A 26,959-nucleotide genomic window follows, 5' to 3' on the forward strand; every position below is an offset into this window, starting at 1 on the left:
TCTAATAAAAAAGACTCATGGTGCAGTTGTGACAGGACAATAACTTTTTCAAAGAGCAGGCTGTACAACTTAGTGAAACAGTGATCAAGTGGAGTGGTAGAAAACTGTTAGAGACAGTGAACTAGGCTCATAGAAGCCATTCTTAGTTTTTTTTTTGTGTGTGTTGTGAAATCTGTGGTTATTTTAATAGTGTATTAAGAGAAAGAAAATATTTTTGAAGATTCCCAGTGAAAAGACAGTGAGAGACAAAAGAACTGAATGGGGAATCAATTTTTTTCTTTTTTTCTTTTTTTTTCTTTTTAGATTTTGTTGAGTGCTATGTAAGGACGAGTCTTCGCCCTTACTGTACATATTAATATTAAATTAATAGTGAAGTATAATTATGCTGTTTAAATGTTTATAAAGGTAAGTCTGGCCAGACGTACATATTCTATAGTATAATTAATAATTATATTCATATATATATTCATATGTTGATAGGGCAAAATATTATTTTAACGCTTATTCTTGAAATTGTATATATGCTGCGTTGTGTTTTCTTCTTGTTTCTTCTAGTTTCTTAAAGTTATTCGTTCAAGTTTTTTTTTATATAGTTTTTCTAGCATGCAATGGAAAATTCCAGAGGGTAAAGACGGTTGGACAAGATTTTCAAACGGTTTTTTGCGGATTCTTTTTAGCGAAAATAAGAAACAACATAAAAAAAGGACATGTTCGCTCGAGGATATATAAGCGAAGGGGGCCATTGCATTGTGCGGGAGTTGGGAATTAGACTTGGCTGTTAGAAGCCTCCCATCGTTTTCTTGGATATTGCCTCGCCTGGAATTTTTTTTTTATATACTTTCCTATCTGTGAGGGATCGGTTTGAATGATAACCGAATGACGGAGAATTAAGTTCTCTGGGGCCAGAGTGATGGCTGTAGTTTTTTCTTGATTTTTTCAAAATAGGCTTTCTAGAGGGACTAGCCTGAATGATGGTTAGAGCAAGGGAGAAATTCCTTGGGTCAGAGTGATGACCGTAGCTAGTATGAAAATTTAGTGCAGATAGAAATAAGCTTGAGTGATAGCTTATCGGGATGAATGATTCCCGTAATCTTCTAGCTAGGAGAAAGTAGGATTTTGAGAAATTAAAAAAAAAAAAAAAAAAACCTCTGAGGCAAGCTTCATTAAGGTACTTTTAGATTATTTTTTTTTTTTTTGCTAGGCCAGAGAAACCTAAATGATGGTTTTCTCTTTGATACGAATAACCGTCTTTGGACTGAGTGATGTCCTTTGACACTTCTGGTTATTCTTGATATTTTTTTTATTGACGGAAGGTTGGAGTCAGGCCCTCCTGATAGAATTAGGGTAGGACTGAACTGTGAGGAGATGACTGATCAGTGAAGTCTGAATAGAGACTGATAGGATTTTGATTTGCCTTGAGCTTCAAACTTAAGAGACAGGGCTTCAATGCTAAGAAGCCCTGAAAGATAACTTCGCTATTTTGGAGAATTCATTTAATTAATTTTTTTATTTAATTACTGAATAAAGATTGTTCTTTACCCTGAATCTTGTTACAAGTTTTATTGAGAGATATTCACCTGAGTGGGTTGAAATTTTTTTATTATTATTTATGTTAGTGTTCCTAATTGTAATTTCTCCTAGAGGAGCCTGATGAGACGTTGAAAGAGACCAGCGATAGAAGTTAAAATTTAAAGGTTGGAAGGTAACACTACACACGAAATACCATCTTTGATGGAGTTAAAGTTTTGAATTCTTTATATGTTCACACCAGAGCTTATACCTAAACTGCACACGCATAATAATGAGTAAGTGGTACAGCATGTGAGAGTGAGAGACTAATCTATGGTCGTTGATGTGGAGAAATTAAGTTTGGATTCTGTAATGTGATCAGTACTGCGGTTGAGTTAAAGCAATCTCTTTCCAAAAGTTAGTGATCCTGATCAGTGACTACAACAGAGGAAGGTAAGGGGCAGGCACTTCCTGATGGCTACGTCTGCCCCTCGACGTGTTGTAATGTAGATAAATCTACAGCTACCATTTTCAGTATACAAAAGTTTGCTGCCCCCCCCCACATTTTGTCTGCCTCAGGGAAGAAATTATTTTAGTGTCCTAGAGAATAGCGCAGGCTAAACAAGCATTCAATAGAAAAAGAGGACTGCTAACATCAAGAAATGTGTCGTTGGACGTTCGAAAACTATTAAGGCCCTGGCATGGAGCGTAGCGCTTTACGGATCAGAGACGTTGACATTGAGAAAAGCTGAGATATCCAAGCTGGAAGCATTTGAAATGTGGTGTTGGCAGAATGCTGTGCATATCATGGACCGAAAAGAAAAGGAATGAAGACTTACTAAAGGAAGCTAATGAAGGATGACAGATCATGAAGGTACTAGGAAAAAGAAGAAACCGCATGTTTGGCCATCTTATTTGGCACTTCGATTGGATCACCGTGCTGATAGAGGGAAAGCCAGAAGGAAAACAAGGAAGGGAAGAGCAAGGATAGAATATCTAGATACAGTTACGAAGAAGAGACCTTAAAGTATAAAACAGCTGTCACAAGGGAGAGGAAAAAGTTTTTAAATATCGATGTTGCCCGCTAACCTATGGTTGAGGTGAAGAAGAATGCTTTATAAATATGTAGAAAACATATTTAACAATGTTCTATAAATACCTGGATGAATATACTTTTTGGAGACTGGAATATCAGTACTTCTGAAAACTTCTGCCGGGTGATCGTTGCCCAGGATGTCCCACTCTCCCAATCTGACCACCAATTCACTTGCAGACTTATCACTGACACAGGACGCTGCTGTCAAAACATACCTTGGGGTGAGGAGAGTAGCGCCACATAAAAATGTATCTTCATTTGTATCAATCAGAGCTGCCTGGAAAAGAAAAACTAGTACAGTATAAACCATACAGTTTATTCGCTTAGATCCATACCAGTGATAGGGAAATTATAACTTAATTGTTACATGTAATTAACAATTGACGCTTTTACGTGACAACTAAGTAGCAGTTCATATTTTACTTTAATCATAATTATTTAATTCTCCAATTAATACAGGGTGGTCATAAAGTTCCGTTACTCCTTGATGAATGCTAATGTAAGTTTCCCCATTACCCATTTATAAATGCTAATGTAAGATTTTCCATAGTTTCAGATTGTGTGAACGATGGCTGATACATCCAGTTACAGTATTGAGTAACTTGTTATTGCAAGTTGTTGGATGCTCGAGAGAAACCACACAGGTAAGAAAGACACTGAGAAGTGCGTGTAGACTTTCGGACTAGGTTTCAACGAGATCCTCCCTCGAAACAAACACTTACGATGGGAACAAACTATTTGCCACAAGAAGTGTGAAGAATAAGGAAAGAAGTGACAGGTCATCCACACAAGCAGAAACATTTCGTTTCGTCTCTGCGTTCGTGGAGGGATCGCCGCAGAAGTCTACGCGTAAGCGATCGGCGGATCTGGGTATACCCCGATCGACTTTGCAAAAGCACATTTACGGAGACTTAGGCCTGCACCCATACCGACCTATGCCTGTGCAAGAATTATCGGACGCAAACATGGATCGGAGAGTGGAAGCATGTGTGGCACTCTTTCAGACGTTCGATAATACCAAAACGCGGCAAAATGACTCAGTGATGAGTGTGCAATTCACAGGAGTTCTCGCGCATGCAATGTGTTCTTTTGGTTCCAGAACAAGCCACACTTTTATGAAGAGTTGGAACAGAATCCCCCTCATATGATTATCTGGACAAACGTGGACAGCAGACACGTGTTTGGGTCGTTCTTTTTGACGGTGTTGTGAATCCCCAGAAATACCTGGACATGTCGCAGAACTGGTTTGTTCCTCTCTTGGAGGAGCACTGAATCAGAGAGACATGTTGATTTCAGCGTAATGGCGCGTCTGGTCATTATGCCCTCGCCGCACGCGAATATCTTACAGAAGTCTTTCCTGGGCGTTGGATTGGTCGGTTAGTCCGAATCTGTCCGCACCACTTGCCTGGCCACCACGAAGCCCAGACCTCACGACGTTTGATAATGAGCTATGGAGGTTCATAAAGGGCATCGTTGCACAAAACCGTTACGATACCATTACCGAACTGAAAGAAGCTGTGAAATAAATCTTCACTCAAGTTACACCTGCAATGCTCCGCAGAATGTCGCACAGAACCTGGCGGCGTATTATCCTTTGTCATGAGAATGACTGTCGGCAGTGATTCTTTGGACACATTGCTTTCTATTTCAATATAACTTCTCGAAAGCATCGTTGTTCATGCCATTCTGTTCTTTCCGTGTAGTTATTTACTACGTTTAGTGGTTTATGTTACTTATTGTCAGGGGTAACGGGACTTGTGGCCACCCTGTAGTTAACGATATAAGAACGCCAACCAGTGATACAATGCTCTGTATAAGCTCGATCGTTTCAAAAATTATAGGATATACCCACTGAAAAGAGAACTAATACACAATTTGTATGTTTTCCATTAATGTTCTTAATTATTTAAAGAAAGAAGACTCAAGTGCCTTTTCATGACCGAATTATTAATGCACGTACCCTATATGTTCGGTTCCGGGTTCGATTCCAGTGGTATACTTGTTTCAGGTACACTTCAGTAGTTGGAATCACACTTTTAAGAGCACGTCCAGTCTCAAATAGCCTGGAGACTGTCAGATTCATTACCTGAAGTTAGGATACTGTATTTCGACAGTAGAAATCCGGAACACACAATGCTGTTATCTTTAAAATTCGCGAAATAAAAGGGGCAAAGTTGCATTCATTTCCTTGCACTGGTGTAGTAAATATAAAAACCTAAAACAAAGTATTAGCTTACCCTCTCACCAAAAACAACCTAAAACGTAAACCATGATTTTCTCCTTTGCACTGTAGGGGCACAATGACTCCAGAAATACAATGGAAATTAGTGGAGGGCAATGCTGTAACATAACTTCTGATCTCTAGACGAATACAAGAAAAATGTTATGGTTCGTCTGTTTATGTTTAACCTGTTTTGATCTGCCATATCCATAAACTGAGAATCAAAAAAAGTTAAAACTATTTTTGTCTTGTTCGCCGAAAACTAGGAAATTTTTTAGTTCCGAAATTTATTTTCGGAACACACATGTCCATTACTATCCCGAAAGTTTCGGGACGTATAATCAACTCTAGTTTAAGTAATTTCAAAACCAGCTCTCCTGAAGTACTGAACGTTAAGTTTCTTTCGCAATATGATATTAATTCTTGATCTTGAACACTTCTGGAACGTGTTTCTCGACCTCTCAATTTCTTAATCTTCACTCATTATATCACTTATCAATAGTTACTATGTCATTTCTCTAATTTCTGCTGTTCTTCCAAAGGCATGTAACAATGAGTCGAATGTCAATCAACAGAACTTGACGCGATACGCAAGGGTTGCTAGGTATGCCTATTAAAAAAATCACTTGTGAGTAAGCAGTGCTCTTGCATTGGAGATTAGTTAAGTCCCGTCTCGTATAACCTCAGCAGTAGCGTCATTTTAAGTTTTGCTTCAGGTGGGGAGGCACTTGACCCCTTCCCCTTCTAAATGACAACTTCTGACCCTCGATGCTGAAAAGGAGTTAAAATCGAATGAAACAAAATATATCTAATTTTACGATTGCCTCATAAATTGACAATTGTATACTGTAGCCCTTAATATTACTTACTATATAACTTTTTTGTTCTTATGTTATGTCATTAAAGAACCAGGGGTTTATGGAATTGTATAGACCAATTCGGGCTGTCACAAGAATAAGAAAAGTTACAAAATCCCAATAAACTGTAACAATTTTACACATGTTAACTTATTCAAAACTCAATCTGATCTAGGGATACGGTGCGTGTGCGATACAACACTCATCTTTGGTGCAAGGGAGCCTGGTTGGATTCCAGGTCATGTGAGAGGTAAACAATATCGTGTTCATGAGTTTCCACGGGATTTTTTTTTTTTTTTTTTTTTTTTTTTTTTGCGTTTCCTACTACTTCTCATTCTACGAATTCTTTCATATTCATTCACTTTAACCATCTGTTTCCTTCAGCCTAAAGGGCATAACCGTAATATACAAAACAGTTTAATTCTATTTCCAAGCTGATCTGATGTAAGCCTACTGTTAATTCTGTACATCCCGCCTATTTATAGATATATGGAAAGTCACTGGTGTAACAGTTACAAATAATTAACAAGACTATTCCCTCTCATGATTTGCTTTGATTCAACATTGGCTACATATTAAAGCACCCAAAAATTGTGCGTCATTTCCATTAGGAAACGTTTTATTAGCGGGCTACAAAGTACACAGAACACATGAATGGTTACTAGAGTACTTGAACTCAAATTTAGGTTAGTCCAGTAGGTGAAGCAAGGTACAGTTGCAGTGACGACGCCAGAGGGGGGCAAGGGGGCGAGCGCCCCCCCTAGTAGCTACTTCTGCCCCCCTAACTGCCACCTAGACTGCCCCCCAGACTCCTACAAGCTTTAAACATTCTATATGTAGTATTTTATATCCGAATCATAACCAATCTCATTGTCAAATTGTAGTCTACTTTCCATGCATTTACTAGGTAGCAGATTAGTCCTCAAGCTTTCTTGTTTGAGTGTCTGGGTATGCACGCATATTTCTGTTTTCTAATTTAGCGTCTTTTGAGGTAAATTTTAGTTATACTTCTTTCTTGTGATTTTTAATTATTGTGGCTAGCGAACAATAGTAGATTTGGTCGATCTGTTTTCTTCTCATTGGATCAACTTCGATTAGAAACAAAAGAAAGGTAAAACCAATTACATAACTTGTTTGTATTTATCAAGGTTTGAAGTTTTCAGTTTCATATTTTGTTTTATTTAAAGGTTCTATACTTTTTTTTCTGACACATTATTCTCGGCTTTCAATATTCAGAGGATGTGCTTATAACAGCTTAGTTTGCAACTACCAGGGCTTAATTTTTTGAAGGGGATAAAAAGAGTTGTGTTTTCCCTTCCTGCAAATGATAATAAATTTATAGAATTAAATTAATCCCCAATAAAATGTATTGTCAGAGTGCTGATCTTTAGTTAGTAATTGGTTTATACTAGTGCTCCCTTACTCATTTTGTTTCAAAGTACTGACGTGACGTCTACCATATTGACTAGGAACTGCTGAAAAATTCGTAGCCCAACCCGGAAGGAGTGCAGGTGGTGAAGTTTTACTTCTACACTTCCCCTGAGAGTCAATATATTACCTTGTACAATGCACCAGTTTTTACAGAAAAGTTAAAAAATCTGAAGATTTCCTCGCACCACTCTTCGTAGCACTACCCCTATCAGATCTAAAATGGCGTTCTTTTAAGTGTTATTTAAGTTCGGGAAATAAGTAGACGTAATAGTTAGACGGAGCTAAATCTGCGGAATAAGAATGATGATCTAGACATTGAAATCCTAGATAATGCAATGTCAGTTGTGTTTGCAGGGGCTTGATGGATAGGTGTATTCTCCTGAAAAAACAGAATTCCTTTATTTTCATTTTCCGCGGCTTGAACTCCGAATTTATCTTTCAGTTTTGTAAGTAATGTAGAGATTCTGGATTAAATATCTGACCATAGCGGAGGTAGTCTGAGTACGACTCCATACTTATCCCAGAAGAATGTTGCAAACAGTTTATCAACCTTCTTCTGTGTCTTGAACTTCTTGGGGGCGAGGGAGAAATGAGTGCTACTACTCCATTGACTGTTGTTTCGTTTCAGGATCATAGTGGTAGAACCATATTTCGTCCATGGTTACTATTCGTGAGCGAAATTGATCAGCATTTCGGTCAAATTGGAAGAAGACTTCTCTCAATGCTGTCACTCTTTTATTCTCGTGACAGATTTTTTGGGAACCCATTATGCCGAGAACTTGCGCATACCCAAGCCATTCTGAATTATGCTACCGACGAGTTCCAAAGAAATGCCCAGAATCTCTGACACAAGTTTTGCTGAGAAGGTAAAAACTGAGAAAGCGGGGTGCAGCCAGACCTCAGACTAAGTATATCGTGAGTTTACTATACACTTTAAAAACTATATAAATAATAGCTTAAATTATTTTTTTTTACTCAAAAACTGGGGTGAACTCCGGCCCCGGGCTATATCCACCACTGGCTGAAATGCTGCAATTTTCAAGAATAATACCACAAATTGCATCCATGATTTCGGGAAGTCATTGCTTTTAATCATCCTGGATGTAAAGCATAATTTGTTGAGAAATCGCCACGTTTATACTAAGCCACCTACTTCTTCACCACTGTATATAACTGAGGGGAGTCCCGTGGTGTTTCACTGATTTTCCTAATTTACTTCTGTGAGTTTCTTTGGTGGAACAAAAATGTTATAACAGTTAGGATCTGAATGTTTGTGAAATTATCTCTTTGGGGACACATAATCACTTCAGAGGCCTAAGAAACAATAAGAATTTCATTATTAATATGAAAATTTGTATTTCTATATACAGAGATATGTTTTTCTAAACTACAGTTTCATTTTTCCACCTAGTACCTACACTCCTTCTGGATTGGACTATGACATTTTCAGCAGCTCCTCGTAAATTCTCTCTCTCAATATATATAGGGAGAGAGAGAGAGAGAGATACGTAACATATAGTACTAGACGAATGTGTTACTTGTAGCATACGCGAAAGTAATTCAATTCATGTTTAGGCTTCAAAAGTTTCATTGAAAAACATTTCATATGCAGACGTTACTTATTTGTTAGTTACAAATTTTACTTCAAATAAGTTTAATTTGTAACCGTATAGGTCTAATATGAAAACAGCTACGAAATACACAATGTAATGTAAAATAAGTCAAACGTAATAAATACATCATTTTTGGTATGGCAAATAGCCGCCCCCCCGAAAATGTATCTGCCCCTCCTTTGCCCCCCTAAGAACTTAAAGCTGGCGTCGTCACTGTACAGTTGCCTCGGTTCCCGCGCTCGAGAGGGTCCCAAACAATAGGAGGAAAGTCCTTCACGAAAAATAAGAAGTTCACTATTTCTAATTCATTCTTAAGAATTAAAGTATTCTGAGATTATGAACCACCATTTTGTAAGAAATTTTTACAATGTCATGGGGTGAACACAACGCCAACAATTGTTTCATTAAAGAGAACTCTGTGGTGGGTATTCGAATTAAGCTTTTGACTGAGAACTGTTATTAATTTGTAAATTAAACTTTAAACCTGAATGTTCAATACCCAATAAAATAAAAACTCTGGACATCAATGTTTTTGCAAGTGAATATAACGAACTATCAGGTCGATTCATCAACGCATCAAATGCTACAAGCACTAGTTACCGATCTTGTATCCTAATGTAACAATAGTGTACTACATTCTCTTTGCCATCCTTATTATAATTATCTAGAAAACCCAGTATTTCAAAGCTTGAAATAATAAACATGTGACTTGTAAAATAGTAATCTGGTAACCCTTGGGTGCTGCGTCAACTGTGTCACTCTTCACGATTATGAGACGATAATTCAGCAATATTATGGTAAACTGCACGAAAATGTGGTAAAGCGTGTGTATTCTTGAGAGCTATGTCAACTTCTAAATCTATTTTCGGACACACACACACACACACACACACACACACACACACACACACACACACACACACACACACACACACACACACACACAAAAAGTCCTCGCTGCTGCCAAATTAGATTAATTTTCTTTCTTTGTCGTCACTTTACGCATACAAAAGCTGTGATTTATACTGCTTATTTTAGTTTCTGATGCTTGGTTATTGCCATACAAATTTCAAGAACAGGTTAATGATTATAGCCCGGAGCTCCTAAGCATTACCCAAAATATTTTTTCTACGTTTTGCTCTCGCAGCTTTCAATGACCAAGATGTGAAAAGAATTTAGCAAGACAGCACTGTAGTAGACGAAAACAGAAGATTGGTCTGCATTAGTCAATTTTTTCAAAACAAAGGTTATGTCGATCATACAATAACTTTTTTCTTACTTCGACGAGTTGAAAAAAATGCAATGCAAACAAGAAGAGTATATACTCAATTTTGAGCGTATATCCGTATGTATCCTCGTTCTATCGGAAATTTAAGGTGAATATAGATTAGACTACCAATATTAGGTCGTTAGGGTATATGCCGTATACTTTCGTATAAGCTCCATTTACATTCCTGGCAGTAACTAAAATTGTACTTACACCAACGGCAAAGCGATGGCTGGAAACCTTAACATTTTATTTTAACGTTCCACGATTATGCACCGAGGCTAAAAGAGAGAGTGATAATGGTGAAATGAAGCAAGTGGGAGGAAACAGGATAAGCCATGTACACGGAATTAGTCCGCCAGAAAGTTCATTTGTGACGGGCTGGGATCGAACCAGGAACCTCACTGACCAGAGTAGAATGCTCTACTACTGAGCCACTGCGGCCCCTTCGTCAACAATATTGGCAACAAAACTTTCCTTAGTGCAGATGGAGTGCGACCACGCATACTCTAGATTTAACCGGTGAGTTTCTTGTTAAATTTGCTCCAATACAGTGAACGGTTACCTTCTCATCTCGCACTCTGGAAGTTCTAAGTTTAATCATCTGTAGATCCAAAATTCGAGAGGGGGCTATGTGGTTCAGATCTCGCGTTAAACCCTATAGTAGTTGTCTCATGGACTTTGGTAGTTGAAAATAAATTTCAAACAAAGGAAAGAGTAAGGAACAAGAGAAAGATTTTAGTTTTCTTCTCTTGTTTCATTAGGCGTAATATTCGCCTAACCGAGTGACTATAACTACCATATATTGGAAAACTAAAGAATCGCAGACGACCAGGAACACTATTGCAGACTACATGTTCACGTGGCTTTGATTGAACGTGTTATCTTCTACAGACAAGATGAATATTCTATACAGCTACCACGCTAAACTGACAAAAAAAAAAAAAAAAAAAAAAAAAAAAAAAAAAAAAAAAGATCTGTGCATTAGGTGATGTAGAATAACGTATATCGAAAACTAGACCAACGAACAGGGGCAGGGGAGGAAAATTTCCTATTTACAGGAAATTATTCATGCTTTATTTCCTTGATCTTTGTTGGATGTAAAAGAGTGAATATATATTGTTCATTGACTACGAAATGGGCGGTCAGATTACAATCCTGTTTCGGTTTGAGTTGAAAAAATATATACACAAATATTTACCTGCCATGGAAATTCGCCGAAACCTGCTGCTCCATGTGGAAGATTATTTAAGTTACTGTTTGGGATAGAGCCACAGTACCTCCATGAAGATGGTTCCTGAAATAACATTTGTTATAAATTTTAGTTCTTATTAAAAAAAAAAAATCTTAGAGGAAAATATGAGATTTAATGTAGAGTCAAAAGTGATACATTAATCATAATATTGAAGACAATGTGAATCGTTATCTCTGAAAATATCAAAGATTTTAACATAAACGGCAATTTGAAAAGTTAAAGTAGTTTTTTTTTCAATCGAACTAGAGGAAATGCTAGTTTATTATTATTATTATTATTATTATTATTATTATTATTATTATTATTATTATTATTACATTCATCGCATGTGTATCACGATGCTAATAACATCAAAAGTTTTGTTATCGCCACGTGTACACGACTTGACACATGATTTGTAGCCTGGGCCCGGGCGAAACTTGCTGCTGCAATAACTCTGGCCTGACGTGAATACTTTGCTTTTTTAGTCCATTTATTTTGCAGCTTAAAATTGTTGTAAATATCAACTTAGCCCTGGAGATAAAATTCACAAAAATACTCACTGTACTGGCGATGAATGTGTTAAATGTCGGAGAATGGACCATTCCCGAAATTTCCAGCACGATAATGCCTCCCCCATTACTGTACCTGTATCCATGAGTACCTCGATGAGCAGTTTCTTAATGAGTAAATTGGAAAATTTTCGTATTATGTAAGATTTTACATAATAAAACTTGAAAAACAAAAATAGGAAAATATTTCATTGCCTTAGACCCTATTAGTGATGCTTTCTACACATTTTAAAATTTTTGTAAAAGTTACTTACCATTTGTTTGCAGAAGTATTGCTCGTTAGGAGATTTTAACTTCAGTTTCCATTCTGTTTCCTTATAGGCTGAGAGGCTAAAGGGAATGAGGCTGAAGAATAACAGAAATATCATCGTAGAGCCTGAAATAAGTCTAGGTGTTAATATTTAGAAACGTTAATTTAGTAACAACAATTAAAAGGTAAACTAGGGTAAATGTGCCAGTAGTCTGCCGTTTAAGGAGATTTTCAACTTTGTTAAAGTATAAAAAAAAATCACTTTTTATTAATAACTTTTACTGCATATGCCATTACAAAGAGCAGAGTTTAAATTTTACGTTTGTGTAGCTCACATAGGAAATCTTTTATAACTAATTACACAGGTAAAAGAAAATACCAGAAACCCTAAAATAACCAGTAGTCAGCCTATGAAAACCAAAGGTCAGCCAATACTTTAACCAGTATTCAGCCACACTATAGAATCGACTTTTTAAATGGAATTTAAGATTAATTCCCCAGTTATCAAATTAAGGGACAATTATATTGCACTCCGACTTCCTACAGAGAAAAACTACGTGGAAAATGTACTGCGATATAGGGAAAAAAATTTCTTGTACTTACCATAAACTAAGAAAATGTGCCTCGGCCTAAACTGGCATATTTAAAATTAATATATAGTCCTATTTATATTTACATTGATATTTATACTTAGCTATGACATTAATCCTTTAATATGAAGTTCATTAAGGCACATTCAGGAGACACTTATTTAGTAGCTTCTCTGTACGATAATTCACTGAGGCACGTGCATTTCAAGAGGCACCAGTAATCACAAAAATCACACCCAATACACTTAAGTGTGTCCCCCTCAATGCCACTTATGAATTCTTCTTAGACCTTACACTTTACAGGCTTTCAACAACTTCTTGCATCTCGTCTTCCGAACTACTAGCGCTACTTGGCTTGACAGTCTTTTTATTTCTATTTGACTTTTGCAGATTTTCATTTCTTTTTTATTCTCTTCCTTTTTCGTTTTAAGCGTTCCTCTTCTAGTTTTCTTTTCATTCTTTAACATCTGATAATTTCTCCACTCTTGGGAGGATATCGCACTTGGAACTTTCTCTGGGCACATTTTTGATAGTTTTGTTTTTGATTGGAGCTGGCCAGAAAAGATACTAATCAAAGGCAGATGATATGGAAATGTCTGACGAAGGTTCTCTCTGCATTTTTTCTGAGGTCATATGAAGTTCTTTATGGCACTACTGATTGCAGAAACCGAAGCAGACCATTCACATTGAGTCGTTTCAGCATAAGATGTCACAACGGATCAGTTGGTTTCCTGGTTTGAGTCAGACGTCTATTTCTGATATCGCAGATGTATTTGTAAGCTCTAGAAATCCAATTGCGGAAATCTGGTATGTTCGACTAAGATTATCGAATATCTCACTAGCAAGTACAGATGTAGCAGATCGATCCTCTTCGGACAGAAGAATAGTCCTATCTGTGTTCATTGGTGTAGAACAAGAAAAGACTGGATACGCACCTGGTTGCAAAATTATCTGATACTGAGTCTACTTCAGTGGAAGATGTCTTTGGACTCGTTGAAAGAAACGCCGAATCACGCGTTCTTAAACTATTAGACATATTTTCCTTATTGTCAGCAGTCCTCTTAAGTTCTTGAAGAAGACTTTCAACATTATTTGGTTTTTCATGAAGATTTGATTTCAAGTATTCAATAACTTTCACAGCTGCCAGGTAGTCCTCTTTGATTAGAATGCTTGAAATGACCCTCTATGACTTTGGTTTCCGTTGTCTCTCCAAGATAAGCCAACACGCATCTGTGAGTGAATTTACTTATAAAAAGATAAAACGCGTTTTTAATTAGGTTTTGATAGAAAGCAAGTGGGTTACTAGTTACTATGAGAAAGTGTAGTTAGGCCATGGTACTGAATGAGAAGTATGAATTAGAATGTAAATATTTATGATTATTCTGTATTGTTTTGGCAATCAGGCAACTGTAGGAACGTAACAGAATAATAATAATAATAATAATAATAATAATATAATCATAGTTCAAGAGCAGTTGCAACCTTGGAATTAAAAACATGCAGAAAAGCGACATTGTGCGGAGTAAAAAAAAAAAAAAAAAAAAATGAAATGAAATGAAATCTTTAAGTTTTACGTCCCACGTTTATGCCGGTTAGGCTAAAGGAGACTGTGATGAGAGATGAGTGAAATGGTGGAATGAAGAAATTGGGAGGAAACTGGAGAACCCCGAGAAAACTAGGGAGCACGCTGTTTGTCCAAATTGTGCGGATATAATTTAAATTGTCAAATCTTTTGGATATTGATATCCCTTATTTCCTCATAGTTACCTTAGATTAAAAGACTAACCTAGGCCTATGATCAAGGTAAAAAATTCTAATTACCCGTCCTTTAAATTTTAGAGAGAATTCAGACCAGCCATAAATTCTTAACCTTTTTTCCTCTCAGTTCAACGAAAATATAGAAATTGAAATGGCTGGTATTATAACTGTATTATGCTGGCATGATGCAATTAGTGACTTCATAACAGTTACTTTTTCATTAAATCGTTAGGAAAGTCTTCTACGTATTAGTCAAGTGTCTCAGTTGTAGAAATGTGCATTTATATTGAATGAATGATAGGTGGCTAACTATTGAAATATATGCATCCAGTAGTCGTCCGTTGAAAGTAATGGGGACTGACCACTGGAAAATGAAGTCAAGGATCATTTCTAGTAATCAGCCCCTAATGGCTGACTACCAGGAAACGTTATCAAAAATGCAGTCTGTAGTCAGCCCCCCCCTTATTTCTACGCAATATCTTGTTTTGTATCAAGAACTACGAATTTTTTAACAAACTACATACATTCATGCTTCGAAGAAAGCAATAACTCGTGCTTTTTTACAAGACTATAGTTTTAACTTAACTTTGAAGTAAAGCTTCATTTTTTTTTTTTAATTAACAAAATGCTCTCTTTGCTCACTTGCATCAGCAGATCTCAAATGATTGTTTTTCTTTTCTGCTACGAGAAGTCACACCAGGCCAGAACAAATGAGGTTGACTACTGGAGCTCTGATTTAGGTTTTAGTTGACTATTTGTTTTGTAACAGGTTACCGCGTGCTTATTTAATTGCTTGTTACTGAAAAGGCTGACTACTGAGACTGCTGACTTTAGGCACACTAACCCTATTTACCCTTTAACTTTTCAACTAATTTGATAAAAGAATAGATTTTTCTGTACAATGCAGATATCGACAAGGGGATAGTTTGACTATTCTGCGGCAGGCCCGTATCCAAGGGGGGTTTAGGGGGCCGGGCCCCCCTAAACTTTTACCGGCCCCTAAAATTTTCACGGTAGGCTTCCAAATGAACTACACTATGGTGATGAACAATAGTATGGTTGGATCGGGCCCCCCTAACTTCTACCGGCCCCCTCTAAATTTTTCGGCTGGCTACCGGCCTGTTCTGCGGTATCATATTGTAAGATCTACAATGCTACCAATCCAACAAAGTTTTATTTTTTCCATATGAAGTCAGATTAAGGTAGGTCACTAGGTGTTGTTGGTGCTATACTAAACCATGCTTGAATAGTGCGGCATTGCCAGATAGTGTCGAGTGTTTACTGATGCCAGATAATAAAGGGAGTAATCATGGAATTCTGCTTGGATACTTAATGGAGAAATTAGTTTTCGATCCTAACCGCAATTTAGCTTCTCGAACTGCAACGCTAGAATCCAGCAGTTTTCTCATTGTGACTACTATAGTAAACGTACAAATTTGGCAACAACGCATTATGGCGTTCTGCACAAGTTTCGTCTCAAAATCTATTTCCTTAAATGTAAATTAATATTTAAATAAAATGTGAAACATAACACGAGAAACGGTCAAACAGTATATCTATTTCGTAATAAGATCGTTAATTTAAAATACTTTACACATACAAATAAACATTTCATAAAACAGACCATTTCTAGTAAGATCTAACAGCAAGTGCCATCTTGTGTGCTCACTGCAAAACGAATCAAATATTTTCTTTTATTTGTTACATTTTTCGGTATCAGGGGAGAACCAAATGAATCATTGTCTTGTGCTGTAGCTGAAACATTACTCTATCTTAAAGTACAATATTTATAATATGTAACGTTTTATTGCGCAGTAATTAAGAGAATAAGCTAAGATATGTACTGACTTCCGGGTGGTGATCCACCTTAATGGAAGCCTTCAACTTTATGTTGCATAAAAACTTACAATACCAAATTTATTAATTTTTACAGTACTACAAACATACAAATTTTGCAGGCCTTTACAATAGCACTCTAGGAGTTGTCGCATAATTTTCTCGAAAATATGAGAGTTTTCTTCATATTTTGTAAATTTTCTACGTATTTCTTTAACAACCCTACAATATAGCATGCTATTTTCTTTGGCAAAAGACAATGGGTAATTTACAGGTAACTCTGAAAACCAATAGAAGTGAAGGTCGTATGATCGTTAAACTGGGACAGGTGAATACACGTTTCATGACCTGCACGTACCTTAAAGTCCAACACCCTAGTCGCACTGGAATACCACTTCTTGTGAGATCAGCGAAGTCAAGTTGTGCTGAGTATGATCAGAGGAAAGATGATTGGCTGTACGTACTACAAGAAGATTGCGTTGCGACGTCCACCTAACGTCTTGAGTACAATTACGGAGTTACTTGAAAGAAGTAGCGATCTCCGGTCTAGAAAGTCAGTATTAACTGCGAAGGAAACTGATGTGCTGACCACACCATCTCAAAGGCATGAGTGCCACATGTCGGCTGGTAGGTTCGGGTCTCCAAGGGCTGTTGAACCAGGAGTGATGTTACATGCTAAGTTGTTTCTGTGCTGTCATGTTCGTTGTTCCTGCCTGTTCAGTTCTGGTATACAAGTCGTGCGGAGATTTTTCTGCGTGTAGTACCGAATTGTGGGTGGAATAGCATATGCGGACCGGGTCAATTAAGAATCACAAAACCCTTCAACCCTAACAGAACTCTAGGTACTCAGGAACAAAATTACTTGCGAGACGCTGTGTTCAGAATCTGATGCAAAAATTGCGTCAAACCAGGTTTATGACTAGTGTGAGTAGGTGGAAATCAAATTTCGGAATACCAGAAGTCGTTCGTGATACTCAGCAACGGATAACACTAAGCTCTCAAAAGTTGCTCGGAGCTATAACTCCGTGTTAAAACCAACGTGTGAGGTGTGCTATAGTTTCAAACAAACTGAACTGCCCAGGGAAACTTGTATTTTCTAACTTTTGAGTCAACTGGGAAAGAAGGTGCAACATTAGACCCTACTATGCAATTCAATGCAATGACACCACAAACTTCCCCTGCCATCTGCAGGTACGTATTTTCCGATAGTCAACTACTTGCATATTGTTCTGTGGTTCAATGCTAACCAATTCCACCGAAACTCAATTTGAACGGAAATGGTACTTACCATTATGTTCGCCCGAGTTGCTTTAACTGTATCGAGTACCATGTGTCCAGGAACTGAAGGAGTCGGACACAGGTAATGTAATTGACCACTGAATTATTGTGGACGGAAGTTTGAACTCTGCTATACTTTGTCCTACGAAGCGTGGTTCCATTTATCTGTTTAGTGAATACATAGAATCCGCATATCCTGTACGAAACACTCTTCCATTACTAGAAAATTGGTCACTGAATCGATTGTAAATAGTAATCGTGTGATAGTTTTATGATTGATTCACACGAAAAAAAATACTTTTACTTCCAACAAGATGGAGCCGCATGCCACACTTTGAACGAATCCTTGGCTGGCGTTCGTGCATGAATCTTTTATATAAGAGCACGCCGTAACCAAGGTAGCACAAGTCTCAGATTTGACCTGCGATTTTTCTGATAAATGCTTAAAGCAGAAATTATGAAAATAACCCCATAACCAAGCTGAACTACAACTCTTGACCTACACCACCCGGAGCATCAGCCGTGAAGAGTTACAGGCGTTGTCAATATGCTGCAAGAAGTGCCTAGACATTAACGAAGGCCACTTTCAGCATCTATTGTAACATGCAAATAAGTCAACGTTTACATTTTCCTTCTCTTTCGGATGGAATCTGATATTACGCCGGTCTACTTTCTGTGTGCTATCTTGTACACTCATGTCCAAAATTATTGTTGCATGTCTATAAATTTGTTGTACGAACATAATTTGATGAATTCACCCGGTATTTCTTATAATGTTACTATGTGTATAATCGGCAAAGACATATGTGGCAAATTTCATGTTAAAAGAGCAGTAAATAAGAATAAAACGAAAATAAAACTTTCTTGTCCATTTAGCAACATTTTGTTTTACTCTAATTTTCGTATTTATAATTCTTTTCCTATGAAATTTACCACAAATATACATTTCCCGATTACACACATAGTATCAGTATTAAAAGTACTGTGCAAAATCATTATCAAATTATATTCTTACAAGAAGACAGTTATAGATATGCGACAATCATATTGGACATGAGTGTACTTTATGATTTGTACTTGCATTGTATTAATTTTGATAAACTAAGATAAAATGTTATAACCAAATACTAATTAATAACTTTGAAAAATTGATTTCCAAATATACACTAAACCAAATTGTACGCATTCGAATTACAAACTAACAGAAGTTTTTGTTCTTCGCATGGACTGAACAGCATGTAACATACAATAAGTTAGAATGGTTTGAGTTTTCTTACTTGAAGGGCTTCTAAGATAACTACATTTTTCGAAACTCCAAAACATATGACCCCCCCCAACCTCCTTTCGAGTTGAAAATAATTGCTTCGTATGCAATTAGATATGGCAAATAGCTATTTGCGTTCAAAAGGCGGTGGCTCTGGGTGACTGCTTTCTATGTGAATATCTGATTTTATATTAGAAACTTTAGCCAGGGGGCTGGGGGCTTACTCCCCCAGACTCCCACGTTTTCTCGGCCTACGGCTTCGCATCTCCTATATAACAGTAACTGTCAATGATAACGTAAGATGACAACCGTGCAGATTAACAATATGATAGACACAAAACAACCGTAACGAACACGTTCCATTATACCACTTTTAGCTCGGCCTATGACCTTGCACCTCTTAAACCCCAATTCTGCCAAATATCCAGTTTCTTTTCCAATTTCAACTACCTAAAAAGATAAGATTTTATAACCCAAGAAACAATCAATTCCCATTAAATAACATGGGGAATTTCTTCATTTCCCCTTTAGACCCCTAAAAACTAAAAATATTTAATTTGACAGTTTTTCCGTGTGTTAGTGCCTAAACATTTTGGGGTGTAGATGTCCTATATAAATAAAATGGGAAAGATTTTTCAGTTCCGCATAAAACTGAATTCCAGATTTTTCAGTTCTACAGTTGGAAATTTTTATTTTTGGTGATTTACTTATATACAACGAAAACTTATATACAAGGATACCGAATGTCAAGTTTTTATCCCAATTCTAAATACCTAAAATATCAGATTAAAAGTTAAAAAAAAGGGTCCATATATGTAACAGGAATTTTCTTCATTCCTTCTTTAGACCCTCTAAAATTTAAAAATATTCACTTTGGCAACTTTTCTGTGGGTTACTCCCAAAAAGCTACAACCATGCCGAATTTCAGTTTTCCACATCACCCAGAAGTACCCGTTATTTTATGTCAGTTAATGTAGTTTTTATAGACCTATAGTTAGGACTAGCCTTCGGCTTGCTGGGAGCTCCGCCCCCAGACCCCCTCGTTTGATCGGCCTACGGCCTCGCAACTCTTAGGTATCAGCCTTTGATTCACGAGTGAATTTTGTGCATTTACTCTTTAATTACATTTCCTGAATTTCGCACAGCTGGGAGCTTCGCCCCCGACCCTCACGTTTACTCGGCCTACTGCCTCGCATCTCTTAGGCCCTTTTTAGACGTTATGATAAATCATCAAGGGTGGAGATTTTTTTATCATATGCAAGAGATATTTTCTATTCACACACGGCGATATCGCTCGGAGATATTCCTCACAGAGGTCAATAGAGTCTGACATCTTTCGGAGGTTATGTGAACTATTTCAGAAAAATACAGGGCCACGATATTTGCTTGTGGTGTGTGTGTGTGTGCGTTTCTACCTGCCACTTGTGAAAGGACAATTCCTGTTTCTTGGTAATTTGTGTTCCCGCCGTAGTAAAATAAAGAGCTTGAAATGGAAAAGAACTATTATGCGGCTTTTGCAATTATCATGTCCATAGCAATGATATAATTGTGTTTATGTTTAAAAAAGAAAAGAAATATAGAACGGTGTTGCCTATTTACACTTAAGAATCGTTAATAGTAAGCTGAAAGACGAGTGTCATTTTATTGCTGGGGTTTTTAATTCATTTTTTGTATTTGTGTCCACAGAATATATCTTAATTAAAAGATAAAATATACATTCTTGTCCCAAGTATTTAAACATACAACACCCCCCATATATATATATATATATATATATATATATATATATATATATATATATATATATATATATTATACCTTGTATACTAATCCGTAACTACGCAACTTCTCGTTAAATCTTTTAGGATCTAAGTGTTGTCTTTGACCGCTTATTTAGGTTCTATAACAGGTATTTAGGCCGGCTTTTTTTATTGGTCAAAAAAAGGATGCATTTTGGAATCAGATGGTCATCTTGGTGGCGCCAAGTGGGGACAGAGGGAAGTGACTTATCCTTGAGGAAATTTCAAAACTTTTTCAAGCCTTTAGTTTCTAACATACCAGATTGAAACTTTGCACACGGATTGTGTGCACCTTTGAGTAGGCCTATTTCTCAATTCTTTAGATCCATGTGTACTCGGGCCCGAGGCTGAGGGTCGCAACTATTCCGAGGGGGCGATTTTTTCAGAAAAAATTCTGATTTTTACCAATTTTTCCGCTTTAGGTGTACGATACGCACATGTGAGTCATACCGTTGGAAAGGGCTTGTTATATTGAAGAAAATAGTGTTTGAACCATGACTCTAGGCCAAATAGTAACGACGCAAAAATTTCGAAAAATCGAAAAATCTCCCAGTTTTCCTCGATTTTCCAGTTTCTGGTGTATAATACGGACAAAGGAGTAGTACAGTTGGAAAGGATGTTCTATTCTGAACAAAATGAGATATAAAACATGATCCTATGATAAATGATCCCATGATCTTAACATATTTCAAATTCTATCGAATATCAAATTCATGGTGTATATTTCAAGGTGAAGTTTCCCCATCTATTCAATAAACTTGTATTTCAGCTCAGAGAGGCAAATATTTTTGCTAACTTCATATACCTGCATTTCATTGCAGTTTATTTTATTATAAACCATTACTTAATTCTACATATTATAGAATTGTTCATAATATTTGTCAAATTACCTCCGACATTTTCAACTATAAATGTATTTTTTTTTCATTTCTTTATATAACGAAATGTAATGCCATAGTGACATTTTGCACTATGCTCTCTGTTTCGTTACGAGCTAAAGGTGACTATTTCTAAACGAAAAATAAAATTAGTTATATTTAGTTCCAGAATTAAAGATGATGGAAACCAATGAGCTGACCACACACAAAACAACTTAAATCCATCTTCTTGACCATAGCTAATTAAGGACTACAATTGAAGAGCATTCAATTTATTTTTGAGCTGTAAACATATTCGTAGTTTTTATTAATACTAAAATCTAGAACAGTTTTACGCTTGTAAAATTGTACTTCATTTTGTTCGCTTGACAATAAATATATAAATACTTGCAGAATATCGAATCACATCTTAAACTGTAACTATATTTTCCTGTTTACTGGAGTCCTGTCTGATCAATGAAAAAATAAAAATAAAAAAAAGTGGGACCCAATGAGCTACGGAATAAGATACACAAGTCACCTACTATATATATATACAGGGCCGGATTTAGGGGGTGCAAGGGTAAACGTGCACCCCCTTCCGTTGTAAATATACACTACCTAAAGTGAGAAGCTAGCAGAGAGTTTTGCAAAATCAATAGTTTAAGTCAATTTTCTGAAGGTTGAAGGAAAAGAATTCGAGACCAAACACTTAGCATTTCCAAAGGAATTCCTCATTCACATCACAGATGCCTAAAGGCATTTAAAAAACTCAAATTTAATTCAAATGTACTGGTAGTTATTAGTGTACCCCCTCAGAGATTCCTGGATCGGGCCCTATATATATATCCGGGCCAGAGGTGGACAAAAAATCTAAAAACACTTCATACAGGACACGTAAGTTTGGCCCTCCACTGTACAACACGTGTTCCGGTTGCCGATCGTTCTTTTGTTTTCAATGTGTCATGTGGACCTTCCTCTTCCGTTAGCAGTAACAAGTTCACCTGTGAGTGTCGTGGTGTGAAAGTGGTGCGGTAAAATGGGCGACCTGACAGACTTCCAAAGAGGCATGATCGTTGGTGCCCGTCTGGTTGGAGCTACTGTCAGATAGGGACCGGAGAGCATTAAAAAGGATTGTAGCAGCTAAAAAAGAATACCACTGCAATGAAAATTACGTCTGAACTCAATTCCGGCCTATAGAACCTGGTTTCATCGAAAACAGAGCCCGACGGGAACTTCATAAAATAAAAATTCATGGCAGGGCCGCTATCGCCAATCCCCTAGTCACAGCAGTAAATGCGAAGAGGCGTATCCAGTGGTGCAAGGACCACAAGGCGTGGACTTATGAGCAGTGGAAACACGTAATGTGGTCCGATGAATCGACCTTCACCTTGTTTCCAACAACCAGTCGTGTTTACGTATGGAGAACACCGTCGCAGGCCTAGGATACAGACTGTCTGCTCCCAACTGTAAAGCATGGGGGTGATTCTATTACAGTATGGACAGTGATATCGTGGTTTTCTGCAGGTCCCATCATAGCCCTGCATGGAATGATGAATACTAAGGAGTATGAGGCCATTTTGGGGGACCAGGTTCTACCCATTGCCCAAATATTGTTCCCTGGTGGTACAAAATTCCACACACCACGATTCAGGAGCTCTATACGTCCATTCCACGTCGGATCCAATCTGTTTTGGACGGAAACAGAGGTCGCACACCATACTAGGTATGATTTTCACACTTTTGTAAACGTTTTAGATTTTTGTCCAATCCTCCCTATATATATATATATATATATATATATATATATATATATATATATATTATATATTATATATTTTATATATATATATATATATTATATATTTTATATATATATATACTAGCAGCGTTCACCCCGCTTCGCTGCGGTCACCCCGGAACGCAATAAACTTTGTTACTTAGATAATTTTTACTTTTTCGCTTTCAAGTGATATGATGAAAACCATAGAAGATTGCAGTAAATCTTAACATTATATCGCCTGTCATTTATGTTAACCCGCCCCGCTTCGCTGCGGTCATCCCGCTGCTGGCATATTGTAAAAGTGTCTGTAAAAATAAGCAAATCAATTAAAAAATTTTAAACAGAAGATTCAAGCTATTTTCCGCTGTATATCGCCTGTCATTTATGTTAACCCGCCGAGTGACACGGTCATGCGGGTTGCATATAAATAAGTTTATTTTTACCTATGATGAACTAATAACAAAGGATTTGTGGACACCTGAATGGTCAATTATCTCAAGACACTGGTAATTAAAAATTAAAGTGATATGATAAAAACCATCTAGGGTCCAAATCCTAATAACCCCCCAAAAATGAAAGAAATTGGTTCAGCCGTATTAGCGTGATGAGCGGACAAAGGATTTTGTACGTTCTCTTTTATATATATATATATATATATATATATATATATATATATATATATATATCGGGTGAAGCATTTAAAATTGTTTTTGGGAATATCTTGAAAACTGCAAATCGGATTTTAAAAAAGTTGCAACAAAAGTTGTTCGCCTCGAAGGGGAACATCCAAAGATACCACACGCGACCCCCTGCCCCCACCACCCGGGGGAGGGAGGGGCAACTTTGAAATCTTAAATAGGAACCCCATTTTTATCGCATATTCTGATTCTCCGTGAAAAAATACGTAACTTCTGTATTGAACATTTTTTTCGTTACGTGATAGATGGCGCTGTAATCGACAAAAACAAACATAGTACAAACGAATGACCTAGTTATTGTTTCAATTTTCTAAAGTCGGGGCTATCTTGCCAGATTATTAATATTCAAAGTCTAGTTTGGATTTTAGTCATTTTCCGTTTACCATTTTTCCATTGCTTACTTGTATTTATTTTATTCATGTTTATTTTCGTTTGCAATTAGTATAAATTAGTTAACGTATAAGTGTAATTAGTTATCATTATTGTATTTTTTCCTTTCATTAATTATTTCATAATACAATTATATTATTACTGGTGAGCTTATGTCCGCGACCCATACCTTATATATATATATATATATATATATATATATATATATATATATATATATATATATATATATATATATATATATATATATATATATATATATATATATATATATACAGGCGCGGATCCAAGGAGGGGGCTATAGGGGCTATAGACCCCCTTCTTGACGCGCAGGTATACACTGGATAAAAGGGCTTCAATCCTGCTTTACACAGGATAAAGCGGCAAACTATGGTTTAACCCCTCCCTTGATCATATCCTGGATCCGCCAGTATTTATATTTTATATATATATATATATATATATATATATATATATATATATATATATATATATATATATATATATATATATATATATATATATATATATATATATATATATTGTATACCTTTCGAGTCGTCGTCTGGAGACATAAATTGCACTATGTAGCAACGTCGCAAATAAAGAACCATAGATTTAGATGTATCAATCTATCAAATAGTTATATCGATTCTTTTCCAGATGGCAACTAAAGTCGATATTGATTGATACTGGCATCACTTATTAGTGAAGCAATCGATTTAACGCTTTGTTGTATTCGTAGAGTAATGCTAATGGCTTCAAGTTACTCTGCGACGTTGCCACATAGTAAAATTTTGATTCCCCATAGAGCCTGAAGGAGGCCCCGGAGGGCATTTCATCATACAACATTTTCGCTTTATTGTGACCTGCAGAAGAGTGCTCTGTGGTCCGTAGGCACCATTTTTAGAACACCCATAGTTTATATTATAATAATCTTAAGTGTTCTTGGAAGAAGATAAACCTTTCTAGCCTAATGGTTACTATTGGTTAAAGAGCTCGCCTTTGGTTAAAATATTTAATCTGACATTGTAAATTAAAATACAATTTATATAGAAGTGAAATAAGTATGAAGCATATATATATATATATATTCAAAATTCGAAATTCTAGTTATGAAGTATCTATATACGATTTCTGAATTCGGAATTGAGTTGAGTTGATTTTGGGTTTTACGTCCCGTTCAGCAATAACAGGAGGTAAGCACTAAAACGCTTGATTGACAAACCAGAGTAAGAACTGAAAAATAAAACAATATTGAATAGGTCTACAACAAGGGTGACTAACCTTTCTTAAGTTTGAGCGCTACTTTTCATTTCTGAAATCACTAGCGATCTACTGATTAAAATATAGACTAATAATGAGGACGTAATGGACAGTAAAAAAAAAAAAATAAAAAAAAAATACGATTCATAAAATTAAGATTATTTAAATATTTAAAAAACTAATTAATTCATTTTGATTTTCTCAGAAACGTTCATTTGTTATCAGAAACTAGCAATCAGTCCATCGAGATTGGTATGCTTGATTGATACAAACAGTAAGACCAACGTGGGCTACCTCTCACAATTACTTGTAGACTAGTAGACCATGGTATGTGTCCATCTCTGGTCCCCAATAAATTTATGTGGAAGAATTATTGCAAATACTGTATTTAATTTTAGGTTTATAATGACTTGTTTCGAAGATATGGACAAAGGTTTCAATCAAGGACGTGCCGCTTCCGATGTATGCGGTCTAGGTTTCAATTCTCAGTGCTAGTCGGTGTATCTCATTTTAAACTATGGATCTACCTTTGCTTTAGCCGAGGTTAAATTTCATTAATCAAAGCAAAGCAAATCGAACGGCTAATTTGTTGTAGTTTTCGTAGTTTGGAAAACTATTCGCATTTCATGAACAGAAAATGGGGAAAAGATATTTCTTTCCTTTTTGTCAACAGAACAGATCACAGGACGACAGGTATAAGCAAATTCTTAGCAAAACCTGTTTTTTCCTCTTTCCTTCCAAGAAGCTGGCAGCGAAGAAGGGTTGGAAGCGGTAACCTATTCATTCCTTTGTTTCTCTACGGGGGGCTATACCTGGTTTGCATGCGATAAGTTGAACATGTCGAACTTATCGCATCGTATCATATGCAGGAGAGATATCATGAGATAAACTAATTTAGATGTGATGATTTCTGAAATTTATCTCTACCCTTGATGATTTATCATAACGTCTAAACGGCCTCTTAAATCCACAATTCTACCAAATTTCAAGGTTTCGTTTCCTATTTCGACTATCTAAAAGATAAGATTTTGTATCCCAAGGAAACGCCCATTTAAATAACACTGGAATTTTGTGACAATCGCCTAGAAGCAATTATTATTACATATGTAAATTATGTACAATCAACTCGATATTAAAATTTGAGTTAGCCAGAACACAATTTCTTTTTTTTTTTAAATGAACATCTTTACTTCGCGATTCAATCAGCTTCGATCGCAGGTAACGGAAGGCCAACTTTTCTGGACAATAGATCCCGTTTCTTTCTGTCCTCGTGGCCCACACACAGGCTGAGCAATTAATAGGAATTCTTCGAGAAACTGCTAAAACATCCTTTTTACATTGGAAACATTCAAAAACCCTTTTGGCTTTGGAAGCATGTCACAAACTCAAC

At 36.5% G+C, this 26,959-nt stretch overlaps 1 protein-coding gene across 1 annotated transcript in view; it reads right to left on the minus strand.

Annotated features, from left to right (window-relative positions):
- The window catches only part of LOC145686174 (uncharacterized), an 81,593-nt gene that overhangs the window by 14,008 nt on the left and 40,626 nt on the right, over positions 1-26,959 (minus strand). Inside the window, exons 2-4 of the mRNA XM_081759194.1 lie at positions 12,055-12,176; positions 11,196-11,291; positions 2,669-2,882 (exon numbers count right to left, since the gene is read on the minus strand). Coding sequence (XP_081615320.1) covers positions 2,669-2,882; positions 11,196-11,291; positions 12,055-12,176 — 432 coding nt within the window. The remainder of the gene's footprint in view (positions 1-2,668; positions 2,883-11,195; positions 11,292-12,054; positions 12,177-26,959) is intronic.

The sequence above is a fragment of the Thermobia domestica genome, chromosome 5, assembly GCF_964235325.1.
Source record: "Thermobia domestica chromosome 5, izTheDome1.hap1.1, whole genome shotgun sequence".
NCBI classification, from domain to species: domain Eukaryota; kingdom Metazoa; phylum Arthropoda; class Insecta; order Zygentoma; family Lepismatidae; genus Thermobia; species Thermobia domestica.